At 45.6% G+C, this 12,564-nt stretch overlaps 1 protein-coding gene across 1 annotated transcript in view; it reads right to left on the bottom strand.

Moving 5' to 3' along the window:
* Positions 1-2,863: 2,863 nt before the first annotated feature.
* LOC143289824 (arrestin domain-containing protein 4-like) overlaps positions 2,864-12,564 on the bottom strand; it is a 28,172-nt gene continuing 18,471 nt past the window's right edge. Inside the window, exons 3-4 of the mRNA XM_076599000.1 lie at positions 11,263-11,718; positions 2,864-7,435 (exon numbers count right to left, since the gene is read on the bottom strand). Coding sequence (XP_076455115.1) covers positions 6,932-7,435; positions 11,263-11,718 — 960 coding nt within the window. The 3' untranslated portion in view covers positions 2,864-6,931. The remainder of the gene's footprint in view (positions 7,436-11,262; positions 11,719-12,564) is intronic.

The raw sequence follows: 12,564 nt of genomic DNA, 5'->3' as shown, positions 1-12,564 counted from the left end.
ATTCTTGACGGAGTAGATGCTCACGTGGCGATAGCCTTGAAATGGCCTTAGTGGTCAGCGAGGCTCTAAGCACCATAATTTGATTTGATTTCGTGTGATCCTGGATCAGCCAGTATGTCTTTCCCCCACCTGTGCCGATATTACGACCACTCCCAGTTTACTGGAGAAACCGGAAGCAGAAATGGCGACTCTATCCTTTTGTATCAGTGCATTGGCACTGACATAAGTGCCAACGGGCAGTCTTTGGAATCTGTAACTAGGTTGAAACAATTGGATGTAACTGCTACAGATGAAGGCTCCAAACTGGAAATCAGGTCCAGGATAGCGCAGACTACAGCAGTGCTCACTCGACTGACGCCCATTTGGAGAGACAAACACATCACACTCAGATCGAGGTTCAATGTTTCTCTATGCTTGTCTAACTGGGCCTTCTGTATCGAGGGTTACTCCTTTCCTTCCCCATGACATTCCCCACCCCCTGTCTACCCTCTACCCCTAGTTACCCCCACCCCACCTTCCCTCCACCCCATTTACCCCACCCCAATACCCTCCACCCTCATTTACTCCCACCCCCGTTCACCCCCTATCCCCATCTACCCTCCCTCTCAGTGGCAAAGCACAGTTTATGACTTACTGATGTCCCCAACAACTTGCTCGGTTTTGATCAAATCATTGACATCATTCTAAGACCCTACGCCACTGTTGTACTCTGGCAGCAACATGGCGACCGTTGATTCCCAAGCTACAGAGTCCAACCAAACTGCTGTCTCGGTTGTGGATTCTGTTCCCGTTGACCAAAGAGATTGGAAGAGGGTATCGATAAGGCATTATCCGGCTCCTCTGGATCTCCCCTCTCCAAGATTATGCCCCCACCCAGAGCAACGGCCACCTCAAGGTGAACAAAAGAAGAGGCTTGAGGCTCGAGTCTACCCGGGGCAAGTCTTGTTGCCAGAACAGGCGTTAGTTTTGGTGGGGGTCCCCACAACAAGAGGACGAGGCTAAACTTCCTCCGAACACTGAGCGGAAAGCCCAGTGCGGAGAGAGACGAGGAAGAAGGGGTCCTCCCGACCTCCCTTGGATAGTACAAACGGCGATAGTCTTCTTTTTACTTGGTAGTGGGTGTCGACTCCCACGTTCATTCATATACACAAGTGAGTTTTTACGTGTATGACCGTTTTAACCCCGCCATGTAGTTAATCATACCCCGTTTTCGGGTGGCGGGGTGTGCATGCCGGATATGAAGTTTCTGCATGCGTATACAAACCAAGGGGCTTCATGCACTAGCAGGTCTGCTCATCTGTTGACCTGGGATCTGAACCCACGACCTTCAGATTGAATGTCTAAGGCTTGTCCAAGCGGCGATAGTGAATCCGATGTCTTTGAAACGACTGAAAGCCACAATGCCAACCTGTTCAGAAAACGCCGCAAAGGCCACAAAAAAAAGAAGAAAAGACAAGACGAAACACGAGGTGAGAGGATCTGTCAAAATGCCTCCTCAAAACCAAATGGAGACTGGATCTCGTGATATCGGACCTTGATGCCTTCGCGAAGAAGATGCATAAGAAAGAGACACGGATCTGCCGCTATTGATACAAACCAGTGGAAAACTCCGCTGAACAGAGACACCAGACTGCGAAAAGACGGGATGGAGCGTGCTGAGGAAGAGAAACAGTGGCACAACTTTTTCCTGCGAATTGCTGTCCATTCAGACCCATCAACCTTCCGGCGCCGGGTCTGCAACAGAGACTGCTGCTCCACGATCGGACTGTTCAACCATCGCTGCTCGAGCTCCACGGGATGAGACCAAAAGGCAAATCCATCGTGAAGTTTGAGAGACATACTTGTAATCTGAAGATGCCGCAGCCACTGTCCATTTCCATGTGCTGGCAGTCGGCAGTGTTGCATCATTTCTTATCCAAATCCTCAAAAGAATTTTCATTTGTACTTGACTGTACAACTCACCATTAATAGACCCACTCGCGCGCGCACGTGTGTGTGTGTGTGTGTGCGCGCGCGCGCTGTTGTTGTTGTTTTGTTGTTATCGTTGTTGCTGGTGGTGCGCAAAAACGATGCATGCACACGCACGGACACACACGCAACACACACACAGTTGTTACACTCTGAATCATAATGTAATGGTATCTTACCTACAAGTTTTTCTTTTTACATAATAATTGATGTGTGTATGGTGATAAGTGAAGGGTGTGTCAGGTTTTTTGTTGTTTTTTTGTTGTTTTTTTGCTGACGGGCATTTTAAGTGAACCTGAAGAAAATTTTCTGTTTTCGGTTGAAGCAGATAATAAAGTATTTTGAACTGAATTGAATTGAAATGTATTGTATTATACTGTATCATATTGTATTGTTACTATTTTGTTTTTGTCACAACAGATTTCTCTGTGTGAAAATCGGACTGCTTTTCCCGGGGAGAGTGCGTCGGCATTGTGCATCGCCACCAGTTTTTGTTGTTGCTGTTGTTGTTGTTGCTGTTTTTCTGTTCCGTGTATTTGTTTTAGTACCAAAGTGTGTTTTTCTGCACAGGTTTGCCAGCGACCACCCTTTTGTCGCCGTGGTTTTCTTTACGTGCACTGACCGCGTGATGCACACAGGACCTCGGCTTATCGTCTCATCCCATGGACCAGCACCCACACCACTACTCCAGGTCTAGCAGAGGTTGGAGTAAATATCCCGATTCTTATTTGGGATCTGAACCTGTTCACACTCGCTTCATACTCGGGCGCATAGCCACTAGGCGAACTAGGTGAACACAGAGAGAGAGAGACAGAGAGACAGAGACAGAGAGACAGAGACAGAGAGGCGCGAATTTACATTCATGTGCAAACTCAAACTCATGGATGCAGACAAGTACACAAAAGCAAAAGATGGATTTAATTGACTGACTATTTTTTCTACACGACGGTTTAAGCAACGTGTTTTTATATCACATCCAAAGTAACGATTAAATATGCATAGATTTCACCGATGAAGTAATTATCTATGTTCGAGACTATTAATGATTCGTAATCATTTTTATAAAGAGCAGATATGAGATAAAATAAAATCTAAAATCTGAACAATTTTCAGATGAATACTTGGTTTCGTGAAGTACATCAGTTCTAACCTCTATTACTTCACTTCTTTCTCGTCGTTCCTGCACCTCCTGCAATGCACTGAGCTTCTCCCGTCTCACTCTCTTTTCATTTGGCTTTTCCACACACACACACACCTACACACACACACACACCTACACACACACAAACAGACACGCGCGCGCACACACACAAACACACACACGCTAAACCATGATGGTCACACACACTGTTTTGCATTTTTTTCTGTGAAAAGATTACTTCAATTCGTGTCGAATTGATAAACTCAGTCCCTGTGTTTTCACTTCTTTCTCTCTTTCTAATGGTAAACAGTGAGACAGTAAATGAACAGACAATCCTCCACATCATTTCTGTTCCTCACTCTTGATCCAGTTCTCACTTCTCCGTTGAAGCGCTGCTTGTTTGTCCTGATCCTGTTTGTGTAAGGTTAAAGGTCCCATACCCTTCTACGGCCGCAGGGGCAATGAATTCATATTCACTGTCTAGGGGCCGGGACAGGAAGGCGGGGCCCAAAGCTCTCCTTCCGCTGCTTTAACCTTCCCCGACCCAAGTCAGGTGCCCATTCAGACTTTGGTGGAGGGAGGAAAATCAGAGTAAAGCGCCTTCCCCAAGGACACGACACCATGCCCAAACGGGGCTTCCAACTCTGACCACTGGTCAGTAAAGCGCCTTCCCCAAGGACACAACACCATGCCCAAACGGGGCTTCCAACTCTGACCACTGGTCAGTATGGCGCCTTCCCCAAGGACACAACACCATGCCCAAACGGGGCTTCCAACTCTGACCACTGGTCAGTATGGCGCCTTCCCCAAGGACACGACACCATGCCCAAACGGAGATTCCAACTCTGACCACTGGTCAGAGCGAACACAGGATCAGTCCAACAACTAACCGATTCTGCCACAGCGCACCTGTTTATTAACACGTGTATATATTTCTTATTGATGTTCCATGTTTTAATTTCATTGAAAAAAACTGATGTCACTCCTCTGTTTAATAAAGCCCCAACACTTGATATAAAGGTGGTACGAATTTCGTCAAATGCGTCTCCTATCGAAAATACTGGAAAAAGTGGTCCTGCAACATTTTGAAATTCATGTCTCTGAAAAAAACAAACCCTGTCTGAAATCCACCTGTCTACTTTCAATACAGACAATAGTTCTGACTGATGAACAAAATATATATCAATGGTTGTTTTTGTGTGTTTGCTGTTGCTGTTGCTTGACCTTTCCGACATGTTCATACCTTTCCTTTGGTCAGTGAACGGTGCTGGACTGGTTTTCTTTCCGCCTGAATGGGAGGGAGAGTACAATCGGAATGAAAAATGGACACTTTTCACTCTTCAGACGATAAATCAGTGGTACTGAACATAGCTGGAAACAGACTTAGGGGAAGGTAATAATTTTAAGGTATCACACAGCCATATAATTGTGTGAAATGATATTGATTAACCTTGTTGGAAATAATGGTATAATTGTGCAAAGATAATTATCTATAAATGTTCCATTATATTATACATCTTCCCGTTAGCAACAGTATCATTACAATGGTATCATAAAGAAACATAGATTAATTGAATATACTTGTAGATTCATCTTCGTGTATGTGAAAATGTAATGTCCAAACACCCAGTACAAACAGCATATGGTTTTTACACAAAAATCACAATTACCCGCAGTAAAATAAAGCAGCAGCTGCAGAGAGTTCTATCTCAAGTCAGTTGTAATCTGTACGTGACACTGCATGTGTAATGTTTTCATTTCTTAGTTCATTATTTTCCAGTATTTTTCATGCATCAAAAACCCTCAGTCCATTTTAAAATCGTATTTTCAACTCGTATCATCATCCAAACTAAGAACCATCTTTCCTTTGAGCACCCACAGGCGTGCCAGTATACACACACTTGCATGTGCACGCACACAAAAACATTCAAAGAAGCATGTAAGACCACGCGCGCGCACACACAATATAAATGAATATTACATTCCAACCGACACATAAGCATTTCCCTGGCCCCTGACAGCTGTACTTAGATACGTGGGATGTCCATTAAAGATTTCCCCTGAATCTTTCGGCTATTGTAGAGGCTGCAATTGTACATGTATAATAATACACAATCTCTATAGTTTCCGTGGTAATTTGCATCTGTAAACTCACAACAGTTTCTCTTTTACATGTGCTATGATGGAATACGGTGTGATGGTGGAGCCAGCGCGGTCATCACGTTTCTGTACTTGAGAGGCCACACACCAGGGGAGACGTTCGTTGAGATGAACGAGACTGATGGGGAGGATGCCCCATCATATGACGTAGTCAAGCACTGGCGTCGTCAGTTCAAGTGTGGTCGGACATCTTTGGAAACGGCTCCCATTCCCGGGCGACCACAGTCCACCACCAACCGGCAAGTGGAGGCCGCCATTTTGGAAGATCGCCGCATAATCCTTTGCCAACTGGCCCAAGATGCCAAGATCGGTGTGGGGTCTGTGGAAATAATCATCCATGACCATTTGCACATGCGGAAGTTGTCTACCTGATGGATTCCCCGGTTGGTCACACCTTTCCAGAACGAGTCACGTGCTCCCAGGCTCTTTTGGCCATGTGCCAAGAAATGCAGAACTTCTTCCACAGTCTAATCACGCAGGACGAAACATGGGTTCGTCACTATGACCCAGAGACTAAAACCCAGTCGAAGCAATGAAAACATTCTGACTCACCACCTCCGAAGAAGGCACGTGTCCAACCCTCAGCGGGGAATGTCATCCTCACGGTCTTTTGGGACCAGCGCGGAGTAGTGATGATGGATTTCCTGGCAAAGGGTACCACAAATGCCGGGACATACTACGCTTCATTGCTGCACAAATTGCGGGAAGCCATCAAAACCGAGAGGTGTGGTATGCTGACCAAAGACGTCCGGCCCCTGAGGGACAACGCCCCGGTTCACAAATCGCATGTTGCCCAGACGGAAGCAAGGCCCTGCGGCTATAAAATCCTTCGTCACCCCCCTTACTCTCCCGACCTCACACCATCTGACTTCCACCTCTTCCACCAAGCACTTCCCAGATGATGAAACGCGTATTTCCGAGGTCAAGTCGTGGCTTCTGGCGCAACCTGCAGACTTTTACAGGTAAGGTCTTCAGCTGCATAGAGCGATGGGAGAAGTGTGTCACCCTGGTGGTACCTATGTAGATAAATACTAATAACTGCACGAAGATTCGTTCCTATAGTCCATAGGAAGTGGGTCAGGTGAACTCTTTGATGAACATCCCCCGTACATTTGTCTGCTTTCAAAGATCCAGAACCTGTTCAAAACATAATTTTATTACTGATTGTTTAAGAGTCTATGATAGATTTATTAGATACACACGCTCACGCACAAGACCATTTTACACAACAAGATTCATTCCCCGTCAGCTGCATTAAATTCTGCAATGTTTCTGAAGATCAGCTGTAAAGTGGGAGTCCAACATTAATAACCACTTTGTGTATCGTTTTATTTGAGACAACGCATCATTTTTCCCCTTCCTTATAACAGTTGCAATATATCGCAGAAAAACACCGTTCTGATTTGATGCCGAAGTTCTGTCTTCAAGTCAGCTTTCATTATTTTGCTCTGGCAGCATAGCTTTAGTCCAGTGGTGTATAGAGACATCTGGAATGAAATGTCACAGGACTACACTGCCATTACTACATGACTACCAACGGCCGTGTCAGGCTGTCAGAGCACGGACAGAAATGCCCAACAGGGTACAGACACGTGACCAGAGACAATAGCTTTGAACACAACACAAGGTGACCCTCCAACCGTCACTACAGCACCCCCCACATCACAACCTGGTGTTCTCCATTTGCTCTTCTGGTACACTCTTCACCTCCCGGGCATTCCGGAAAGACCCTTGCCGGAACAACGGGTTGTTCATCACCGCTCTTTCCGGACCTCTCAGCTCTGGAACCCCGGAAGACCACCCCCACTGCTGGGGTTCTCCCAGGTCCATGGGCACGTGGTCCCCGTCCAGGTCCTCCAGGGGGAACCCCTTGGCCCGCACCGTCCACTGTCTGTTCATGGCCGACCCCGAATCCTGCTGGCCCTCTGGCCTCCTGCGGCTCTCCTGACCGGGCAGATGGGAGCCGATCAGAAAGGGAAGCTCCACCTTCAGCTCCGCGCCACCGGAAATTTCTACCCTGAACTGGAAAAAGTAGTCGATCTCTATGATATCACAGTGGTCAAGGTGAGTTTCTGGGATGTAAGGAGGGATGGTAAGGCGGACGTAGTTCCAGCGCCGTCCAAGGTTGTGTCCCACGTCGAACTCATCTCGTTTCTTGCTCACCACCTGTTGCAGACAGTGACGTGTAGTGAGAACACAGCAACACAGACAGTGACGTGTAGTGAGAACACAGCAACACAGACAGTGACGTGTAGTGAGAACACAGCGACACAGACAGTGACGTGTAGTGAGAACACAGCGACACTGACAGTGACGTGTAGTGAGAACACAGCAACACAGACAGTGTCGTGTAGTGAGAACACAGCGACACAGACAGTGATGTGTAGTGAGAACACAGCAACACTGACAGTGACGTGTAGTGAGAACACAGCAACACAGACAGTGTCGTGTAGTGAGAACACAGCGACACAGACAGTGACGTGTAGTGAGAACACAGCAACACTGACAGTGACGTGTAGTGAGAACACAGCGACACAGACAGTGACGTGTAGTGAGAACACAGCAACACAGACAGTGACGTGTAGTGAGAACACAGCGACACAGCCAGTGACGTGTAGTGAGAACAGAGCAGCACAGACAGTGACGTGTAGTGAGAACACAGCGACACAGCCAGTGTCGTGTAGTGAGAACACAGCGACACAGACAGCAGGTGAGGGCAGCACAGAACAGGACTTCTGACGTGGGACAAACCAGCAGGCACATTAAACAACTTGGAACAAACACCTTGACACTCCAGCTGTTACTTAATAATTATACAATAAAAAATATGTGGTTTAAAAAAAAACAAAAAAACAATGTTTATGATGTGGCACGTGCGCGCGTGCGTGCGTGCAATGTGTGTGTGTGTGTGTTTGTGCGCGCGCGCACTGCGTAATCTTACGTTTAATATGATTCCTGTAAGGAAAAATTCATATTGATGCTATAATCTAAGTTGTAACCAAATGCAACAGTTTAAAAGATTTGTAAATGTATAACGTCAAATTACACAATACGATCTCCTTCCTGGATGACATAAGGAGGCTGAATCTAAAGCGAGATAAGCTATTATAATATCTGGACTGGATAATGTTTGTCCTAATAATTATTTCACGAAAATCAGGAAAATAGAACATAAACAAATTTCTCCTTCGTTTTAGTCACGGCATAAACAAGGCGGCATTACGTAAACTTTTCAAAAGAGATGACAGGCAATGTCTGACACCCCCACACCCCCAATCTCAGGTTGATGCAAACTTCACATCTATTCATTACTATTCCGGCGTGTGTTTCCACGTGATCATTTGACCTAACCATCCTATACTGAGTAAACATTGCCATCTACCCTCGACAAATCTTTGTTTGAAACGTTCCACAAACCCTGACACAATTTCAACGCTGGTTATTCCAGCGGAAGAAAAGCCGAAAGAAGAAAAAACACTGCGGCCCCAATTCTTCTGTCCGTTAATGTCCAAACCATAGTGTCCTGGAAACCGGGTATGGAAATTCTTGATTATCCCTTCAAGTTAACTGTAGATATCCAGCTTTGTATTTGGGTAACTTACACACGACATTAGCATCTAGCTATGTACTGGGTGTGTGTGTGTGGTGGAAGCTGGGATACGTAGCCTAGGAATGAATGTGTGGAGGAGGGTGGGGTGCAGGGTAATTTGGGAGATTGTGTGTGTACGTTTATGTGTATTTGTTTGTGCTTTCATATCTGTGAAACTGCATGTGTGTGTGTGTGTGTGTTACATTTATTTGCTTATTTGTTTATTTATTATCATTATTGTCTTCGTATTTTATTATTTTTAAAATTATTTTTATTATTATTATTATTATTATCATTATTATTATTGTTGTTGTTGTTATTGTTTTCCTTTTTCTTTAAAAAAAAAATTAAATATTCATTTACTTTTTTTTCTTTTTTTTCTTGAAGGCCTGACTAAGCGCGCTGGGTTACGCTGCTGGTCAGGCATCTACTTGGCAGGTATGGTATAGCGTATATGGATTTGTCCGAACGCTGTGACGCCTCCTTGAGCTACAGATATTGTTACTGATATGTACTGGGTACCTATCTTATACATGACACTGGTTTCCGGCTATGTGTTGGGTACCTACCTACGATATACATGACATTAAGATCTAGCTATGTGTTGGGTAGCTACCTACCTTATACATGACATAGGATCTAGCTATGTGTTGGGTAGCTACCCTATACATGACATTAGGATCTAGCTATGTGTTGGGTACCTACCTTATGCATGACAATAAGATCTAGCTATGTAGTGGGTACCTACCCTATACAGTACATTAGAATCTAGCTATGTAGTGGGCACCTATCTTATATATTACATTAGGATCTATGTACTGGGTACATACCTTATACATTACATTAGTATCTAGCTATGTACTGGGTACCTACCTTAGACATGACATTAGGATCTAGCTATGTACTGGGTACATACCTTATACATGACATTAGGATCGAGCTATGTACTGGGTACATACCTACCTTATACATGACATTAGGATCGAGCTATGTACTGGGTACATACCTACCTTATACATGACATTAGGATCTAGCTATGTACTGGGTACATACCTACCTTATACATGACATTAGGATCTAGCTATGTACTGGGTACATACCTACCTTATACATGACATTAGGATCGAGCTATGTACTGGGTACCTAACACGCTCCTCACTGCACTGCAGCAGTGTCCCAGTGAAAGCGGGTGCCTCCGAGCTCGAGTCCCACTCGAATCGGGATGTTGACTTCATCACGTTCTACATTCATGGGATGTTGACTTCATCACGTTCTACATTCATGGGATGTTGACCTCATCAGGTTCTACATTCATGGGATGTTGACCTCATCAGGTTCTACATTCATGGGATGTTGACCTCATCAGGTTCTACATTCATGGGATGTTGACCTCATCCGGTTCTACATTCATGGGATGTTGACCTCATCCGGTTCTACATTCATGGGATGTTGACCTCATCAGGTTCTACATTCATGGGATGTTGACTTCATCAGGTTCTACATTCATGGGATGTTGACTTCATCACGTTCTACATTCATGGGATGTTGACTTCATCACGTTCTACATTCATGGCCAAAACATTCTTTTTCTCTTTTGCAATGGGAACCATTTTCTCCACGAAGATTAACTGGTATTTAATTTGCTTGAACGCGCTTAATGCTAAATCGACATCAATATCAATATGATTTTTTTTTTCTCGAAAATGATTTGTGCACGTGACGCAAGGTGTATGAGAGAGAGGTGGGGTGGAATGGTAGGAAACTCAGTAACTCAGGGAAGAAAGAAAGACGGAGACAGAGAAAGACAGAGACAGAGAGGGGAGGGGGTGACTGCAAGCAAAATAACACAGCACAAGCAAGGTGAAAGAGTCTTAACCCACCTGAACCCACCTCTTAATTCACTCCGCCATCAGTCTGCCCTGCCGGAATTTACCCAACTCTGCCCAGTTAACCTTTCTGTTCTCGGTGCTTCCAGTTTTTATTTTCTTTCACACTTTTAAAATTTTTTTTTTATCATATATGAATATATGAATGCAACGAAATTTTCATCTGACGTATTTTTGCAAAGAAATTGAACCCAGTCTTCAAGATCGAGCAACAGAATGAAAGGTTAATAATGACATGTAGGAGCGGGGAATATCAAAACTAATTCTCAACAGTCATCATGATATCATTATATAAGAACCGTGACAATGCATGATAACTGCACAAATATGCATACACAAAAAAACAGAAGAGTTTAATTAGAAAGACGCCAAGAAAACGCGCGCGCGCGCGCGCGCACACACACACACACACACACACACACACACACACACACACACACACTACCTGGGCAGAAACTAGGGTAAAACCAAGACAGAAGTGACTTCAGACCCAATCAAACCAGGCACAACGAACCCACCTGTCTGAAGTGGGTGGTGTTTTTCCGGGCGTGGTAAGTGGACAGCATGACCAGGGAGGCCTGCATGGCTGTCACGGTCCGCTGGCTGTGGTTCTTGATCTGGGCGTGCATGAAGAGGTCCTCCCCGGGCACCCCACCTCGCGCCTCCACGCTCACCTGGGCAGAGATCTTGCCGAAGGTGCACGATCCCCACAGGCGCTTCTCCTGGGACAGCGCGGCGGGCTGCAGGGCCTGCTCGGGCAACACGGCGCGGCGCAAGATGAGGAAGGGCTCGCTGGTGATGGCCGTGTCGATGGACTTGACCCCCGCCACTGTGGCCTTCATCGTGTACGTCACGTTGCCGAACTTGCCGATGTAGGAGGACGGGAGGTTTTCCGGCAGCAGGTACTCGAAGGAGAACTCGTGGTAACCAGGATCCAGGTTGTGCGGCTGGGAGTCTTTGGTGTCCAGAACCACCTGGAACCCGATACAAAGTGTTGGGTATGTTACACAGAGTGTTGTGTATGTTACACAGAGTGTTGTTTAGGTTACACAGTGTTGTGTAGGTTACATAGTGTGTTGGTTAGAATACACAAAGTGTTAGGTAGATTACACAGTGTTGTGTTGGTTACATAGTGTGTTGTTTAGAATACACGAAGTGTTGGGTAGATTACACAGTGTTGTGTAGGTTACATGGTGTGTTGTTTAGAATACACGAAGTGTTGGATAGATTACACCTCCAGCCACACAACGACACAGGCGGCATGTTTGACCACTGAGTTCTCGGCAGACAGCAACACCGTTCATGGCCATCCCCAGCCCTGGTCTCCCACAGCCCCTGAGGTCCCCGCCACGCTCAGTGACCGTCACCACACACTCCGGGACACGGCCAGCCGTCCACGTGAACAGCACTGGGTGAACCACCCCCTTCACACCCCTCTCTTTCAAGCCGTCATGGAGGCCACAGGCAGCTGTATTCTGACGGTGACCCACAATTCATTTTTCTTTCTGTTCTTTCTTTTCTTTTCTTTTTTTCATTGTTCCTTATAGTCCAGCCGACCGCACAGGGCCACAGCAGCACTGTCAAACCATACACATGCTCAACGGCGTCAACATTCTGACATATCCGACTGCTGAGAAGAGTCGATGAGTAAACTTCTGACTTGTGTAGATGGTTTCTTGCAGTTATTTCCGATGAAATAGATCTTTGTGGAGCATTTTCTGATCCAGTGAATTTACTGGTAAACTCCAATGTCTCGCAACCTTTCTTTCCGTCTTTGTTAGACCTGATCACTGAGTAAAATAATAAACTATACATTATTT

The sequence above is a fragment of the Babylonia areolata genome, chromosome 14 (assembly GCF_041734735.1).
Source record: "Babylonia areolata isolate BAREFJ2019XMU chromosome 14, ASM4173473v1, whole genome shotgun sequence".
NCBI classification, from domain to species: Eukaryota; Metazoa; Mollusca; class Gastropoda; order Neogastropoda; family Buccinidae; genus Babylonia; species Babylonia areolata.
This window is presented reverse-complemented; position numbering and strand designations above follow the sequence as displayed.